The 6,375-nt window shown below is 28.4% G+C and overlaps 3 protein-coding genes across 3 annotated transcripts in view; 1 reads left to right on the forward strand and 2 right to left on the reverse strand.

Moving 5' to 3' along the window:
- The window catches only part of LOC107456201 (cuticle protein 14-like), a 206,301-nt gene that overhangs the window by 136,996 nt on the left and 62,930 nt on the right, over positions 1–6,375 (reverse strand). The gene's annotated exons all lie outside the window — the stretch shown is intronic.
- LOC122271932 (protein kinase C-binding protein NELL1-like) overlaps positions 1–6,375 on the forward strand; it is a 45,288-nt gene that overhangs the window by 14,753 nt on the left and 24,160 nt on the right. The window lies entirely within an intron of this gene.
- LOC107447787 (uncharacterized) overlaps positions 427–6,375 on the reverse strand; it is an 8,208-nt gene continuing 2,259 nt past the window's right edge. The window contains exons 2-4 of the mRNA XM_043056715.2: positions 3,596–3,697; positions 1,608–1,701; positions 427–672 (exon numbers count right to left, since the gene is read on the reverse strand). Coding sequence (XP_042912649.1) covers positions 663–672; positions 1,608–1,701; positions 3,596–3,697 — 206 coding nt within the window. The 3' untranslated portion in view covers positions 427–662. The remainder of the gene's footprint in view (positions 673–1,607; positions 1,702–3,595; positions 3,698–6,375) is intronic.

Here is a 6,375-nt window from a genome sequence, read left to right on the forward strand (position 1 = left end):
AAAAAAAAAAAAAAAAAAAAAAAAAAAAAAAAAAAAAAAAAAAAAAAAAAACTGAAGGAGAAGTGAAAAGTGATTATTTGTTACATCTTGCAAGTTATTATATCTGTCAACCAAACTGGTTTTTAATACTTTTTATCTCATCTTCCAAACTGGTGACTCCAAAGAATAGTATATCATTTTTGAATCTTCCAGTGATTTTGCTTCATTCAATTTTCTTCATTTTTTTCCTGTAAGTTAAGATACTTTTTGAAAACAGTGCATTTTTTTTCTTTCCTATTTCCACTTTGATATTTTACTTCAAAATTCTGACACTTTAAACCGTCGATTTTATTTCTGTAAACTACAATACAGCATCCAGTAATATAATAAAATATTTTGAAGTTTTATAATAAAGAGTAGCATTATATAATAAATAAAATTGAAACATTTTAAAAAAGTGTATTTTATTGCTCTAAATGCATTTTATTGCCATGTGTGTAACGAAAGAAGAAAAAAAAAACATTTTTTACGAGAGCTGAAAAAATTACGAATTTCGAAAGAAGACAACATAAAATTTCAATAAATGGTCATTATGTAATAAATATTCAATATCTTTGATGATTTTTAATTGTCCAGTAATCTTTTCAATGTAATCTCTTCCATCAAAGCAATCTCTTCGTTTACTATTGCCTGCTAAAAATAGAAAATGTAATTTGAAACTTATTTACAATAAACTGGTGATATACACTTTATAAAATACATGTAATAATATTTTATACATCATTTATTTCTTTGTCTATTTATATGTTCTACAAAATTAAACAAAATGGTATGTCGACATATTCAGAACTAAATTCGAATTGAAACTCTATAAATAATAGTTTAGATACGATCAAGGTTAAAATTTATTCACACAAGTTAAACCTTCAATGGCTTAGGAGAAATTAGTTTCAGGAACATGATTCATTATAGCTCTAAAAATAATCCACTTTAACACGTTGAGTGCCATGGGGGTCACCGGTGACCGGCACTGAGTTTGTTCGTAGCGCCACGGGGGTCACAGGTGACCGGCAAAGGCGAGATTATTAGAAGCACATAAATCAAGTAAATTTTTAATAGTTTTATTTTTTTTTAATATTATTATCGTTACTAAAATTGTTTGAAGAAATTAATGCAATACATATTGAGAAAATCATTTTGGTCTGATGGGCAAGCCATGTAAAATTAGCGTTGCATTCAACGTGTTAACAAAGTTCGCAAACAAATTTTTTTTAAACTTTTGAACTTATCCAGTGTTTTACGGTGGGGATATTAAACTTTTCCAAGTTTCGAGTACTCCTCATTATTTTATTATATTTTCTTCCGTCGTTCCCGTAAATTCTACTGCGTTTTAATTATTCAATAATTTTTATATAAATCATTAATGTAACTCTTGTCTATTTATCTGTCTACCTATCCATTGCTGTGCTTTATGTAAGAAAAAAAGTCCTTCTCTGGGAATAGATCATAAATGACAACCAATAAACAACCTCAACCGAAGGTTTTCCTTAAATAAAAAAAAATTAAAAACATGATGTTTTGCTGTTACTAAGTTTATAATCTTGTACTACAGTTAAACTTATGAATACCTTTTGTAAACGAAGAATCCAAATCCTAAAAGGGTGATAATGAAAAGCACAATTAGGATGATGCCGCCTGTTCTCCATCCAGCAGAAACAACAACTGGAAGCAAAAAATAAATTTTTAGTGAAATCATGCGTCATAAGATGATTTGAATTTTGAATATGTATATATATACATGTATTCATTTTTATAATCCCTTAAAGAACTAAATTACAGAGGCTTTGTGTTAAAGTTTCATGCATAATAATCAACACAGAACAATGAGACTATCAGAGTGCTGGGCCTATTTAATATTAAGGTTAATATTTTTTTTTCTAGCAGCAGGCACTGACTCTCGTTCTTTAGCCTCGGAAGATGCCGAAAGTGATACTCATTTAACGTTACCCGGTTGGCACCTTTGTACCTAAGTCAAAGTCATACTTAAGTCATATTCTTTGCTTAAGTAACGGAGGTAAGCAGCGTTTTTCATGCCACACTGCCATAGATACCCGTTCATAGAGTGGGTCGCATTTATAAATTATATAATACAAAAAAAAACTCACGCAGAAACATCCATGACCTCAGTTGGGTTTGTACCCGCAAAAATTGACTTAGCAATAAGGCAATCTGACTGCTTGATCACCTGGCTAACTACTTCAGACTATAAATAAATATACAGAAATTTGAAATATACGGATTAAAGGGGCCATTCTAATATTACGTAAGCACCTTATGGTGGAAGAGATTTGTTGATTTACTTATTTTTGCTCACAAGGGGGGGGGGAGTGCTATAAGCAATGTCTACGCATGGCATTAAAATGCCTTTATGTTCAAAACTTCCTCAATAAACAAAATAAAAAAAGTAACAAAAAAGTTAGACATTAAAAAATTTCAAATGTGGAATAAATGTTAAGGAATAATGAAAGGAAAAATTTGAAGAAAAAATAAAATAAATAAATCCATCGAAGAGCTTTATAGGTCAGGAGTTATGAACACAAAAAATTCCTTAAGAATATTCCACTCAAAACGAAATTAAAATTTAAAATTGGTTTTACTCAAAGTTATATATTTTTATTTGAACTTAATCCAAAAACTACTACTGTAAATGTCAAAAATCACTGGTGTGGAAGCAACTGCCCAAGGTAAGCATGGGAAAGTGGTTGTGATTTGCTTACTTTTGCTGACAAATGGGGAAGGGTAGTCCAAAAATATCCTTTCCTTAATATACTTTCCTTGAACAGACCGTTATATATATAATATATACGGAAATGCGAAATATATGGATTATAGACATAATATCCTTTTTTTAAAAAATATATATATTTTCCGAAATAAATTCTGAAAATCCCTGTTTTTCAATAACAGTATCTTATAGTGTTTAAATTTTGTATTATATGATTATTTAATTAATGCTTATATTTTTAATGATCAAAAATTATAATTATTATAAAATCGTAAAATACAATCATCATTAAATCTACTATTCATAAATAATTATAAAAATTATTTTAAAAAAATGAATGCTTTTTACCAAATATGATAAAAATTTAAATTAAAAAATTCTTTTCATGGTTTTCACAGAGTTCTAAATGTCAGCTTTGACTGACGCCATTTCTTTTCTCCTGCTAATAAAAATTTTTTTGCAAAAATTATTTCTGAAAAAAAAAAAATTGCAATCGATAGCTCATCATACAAAAATACGAAATTTATAGAAATCTCAATTTTGAATTTTTTTGTAGCTTACATTGATTTTTCAATTGTACGGTAGTGTTTTAAGAGAGCATGCATTTGGTGGAGAAAAAATTAATTCGAGTGTATAAAACCAATTGTATTTTACATCGTTTTACAGAGTTATTTGGAAAGTCGAGGTTTACAAGTTGAGTCGAGGCTAGTGAGTAATTTTAAATAACTCACTAACTATTGAAGGGTGAAATAGAATTTAAGATATATCACAACATATTCAAGCATTTGTCAAAATATTTAGAACAGACTATATTGCAAAAACTCCACTTACCTTCGCATGTGTCTCCTCTTTGAGCTCTACCATCTTCGCAAAGACAAACTTTTTGTTCACCTACTTTGACGCATGCTATGGAGCCAGTTCCACAATCACAATCTGAAAGAAAAATAGATGAAGCAATAATTTAATATATGTTAATTCATTTCTGAACTAATTTCGTATATAATTAAAGTTAAATAACGCGATCTCCATGTCGCCTGGGGAATAAGAACCCCGGTTTATCATAATGACAACTCAGCTTAGTACCTTAACCACTGTGCCATTTTGTCTTGACATACGCCTATAGTGATCCATTTTTTGGAGCAATTGGAAGCTAAACTTACACTTTAATTTCAATACGAGATAGACATTCTTTCCAATGCATTTGCTAGCGGTGAATATAATAAAACCAAATGCAAATTGATAAGTTGATTTTCATAAATTATGAGACTTGCATGTAGAAAAAATATAATTTCGGATTTATAAAATTAGTACAACAAACACTTATTTAAAAACTGTTCGACCAATCTACTTAATATTAATTTCATTGGAATTGGCGTACAAATATGTGTTCAAAATTATGTATTACTTTGTCTAAGAATCAGACGCATGAAGATATAAAGTCAAAACTTTGTTTCTTAACTTTTGTAAGACATAGGACGTAATAGTTTTTTATTCTATATAGCAATAGTAATGAGTAAATGGGTCTAAGAAGAAAACTGTATTTTTTATGTATAAAAACTTTAACTTTCGAATCATTAATTCTACTGTCTTACGTTTGATTTCATTTGATTTTGCGTGAAGAATACACTACTTTACAATAATTGAAGAGACATTTTCAATTTTCGACATTTTTCTAAATTTCTCAAGAAATACTTAGAGAATTATTTTGTAACTTCAGAGGTGTTTAGTTTAAGAAAAACTTGTTTTGAATTAGGACGTACCAAATGATGAAGTTGATTTGGTTTACATTAAGAGTCATCAAACCTCAAAGTTTGGTTTATCATAAGCAAGTCTCATAATTACATTACTAATAAAATAATGAAATGAATGAACAGAATGACTTTAGAGAATGGGGAAAAAGCAGGATATTTTTTTAGATAATAGAAAATTCCAGAAAAGAAATTCCGATCGTGAAGTTTGGTTTTCTGTACAAAAGCAATGCCTGATTAAGAACACAGTTTCGAATCATAAAATCTGAATTTAAGTAATAAAATCTTAGGGTCTTCTGGAAGCTTCTGTGCTCGAAAGTACACGCCATGTCTGACAGTAATTCAAAAGGTTCTTTTATTAATTTGATTTTTTCATCATTAATTTTTTATTTTATTAACTGTTTTTTAAATTAAGGTATATACCAGTTAACTCAATAGTAATGTTCTACCTAAAGCCTGTTTTTTGAAGGCTTCGTCGTAGTACGGAATAATAAATTTTTTGCAAATGATATGCTATTTTTATTAATGCTGTGAGTATGCAACTGTTACTCATGAGTATTAGGTCGAGTTTAGCCAATCTATGGCCAACTCTATCTGCATTTATTTTCAAAATGGCACAGAATGTCAATATGGAGAAAGGACATCGTTTTGTCATAATGAAAAGCGTTTGTGGTCTAATTTTTTTGTATTTTAAAACTTACTCCAATGCTGCATTATCTGGATTCATAACAATTTGCAAAAACTGAAAATACGGCAGTGATTTTGATGATTTTCATCTAGGTGGAGAAATGTCACCAAATTGGCGATATTTAAAAAAGTTTATTAATATATTTAAATTATTTGTCTGTTCTAAAGCCATAATTCTTCATGGCAAGATTCAATATTTAATTTAAAATAATTGCATTGTTTCAATTGTAAGGCACTTAAACTAAGGCTTTTTTATTTTCTTCGGTGATAGAGTTTCGAAAAACTAAATTAAAAAGACATATGGAACTTACAGAGCTAAAACACCTGTGCATAAGTATTCAAAAATCTAACGAAAATACCCGACTGAATTAAGCGATATATCTGATCATACATTTAAGGATGAATGCCCTATTACTTTTTCATTTATAAAGGTACCATTTGCTTCCTTCTATTATGAAGCCTGTTTTTTTTGTAAAATGAATTTCCCGGTACACGTAATATAAAATCACGAAAAAAAATTGATTAAAAATTATGCAGCCACTTCATGGCTCTTTTGACTTTTTTTTAATTAAAATAAAGCAAAATTTCACAGGGCAGCTAATTTTGCAGGCCACTTGAGAAAATTTCTTCTAGTGGAGGCTAAGTTAAGGTTTTAACGTGTGATTCTTTGTTTTGTAAATTTGATTTAAAGTTATTTTTCCACCACCAAATGTAAATGATTCCAAACTTCATATGAAACTTTTACCATTTAAAGGAGTTCTTTCGTTGTGAGAGTTTTAAAATTTTAACAAAATTACCCAAAATTCTGGAAAATTTAGTTTTAAATTAATCTTACTTCGTAATCATGATGATAATATTAATTTCAATTTTTTGGATTTGGGTATTATGAAAGTTGAAAATATCTGCTTTGTTGATTTATACGATAAAAGAAATGATTTTAATTTTAATATTAATAAACTAGTTACTTGGAATTCTAATGTTTCTAGGAGCATCTATTTAAATACCACTTTTAATGAAATGAACAGAATTAAAAGAATATGTAGTAATATTTATTTATCCAAAATACAAATCGATAAACTCTTTCAAAATCTGATAAAAAACAATGGATACCCAACTAATGTAATAAAATTTTATATAAAATCATTGAATTAATCGTATATTTTGGTGGATATATTT

The sequence above is a fragment of the Parasteatoda tepidariorum genome, chromosome 2 (assembly GCF_043381705.1).
Source record: "Parasteatoda tepidariorum isolate YZ-2023 chromosome 2, CAS_Ptep_4.0, whole genome shotgun sequence".
NCBI lineage: Eukaryota > Metazoa > Arthropoda > Arachnida > Araneae > Theridiidae > Parasteatoda > Parasteatoda tepidariorum.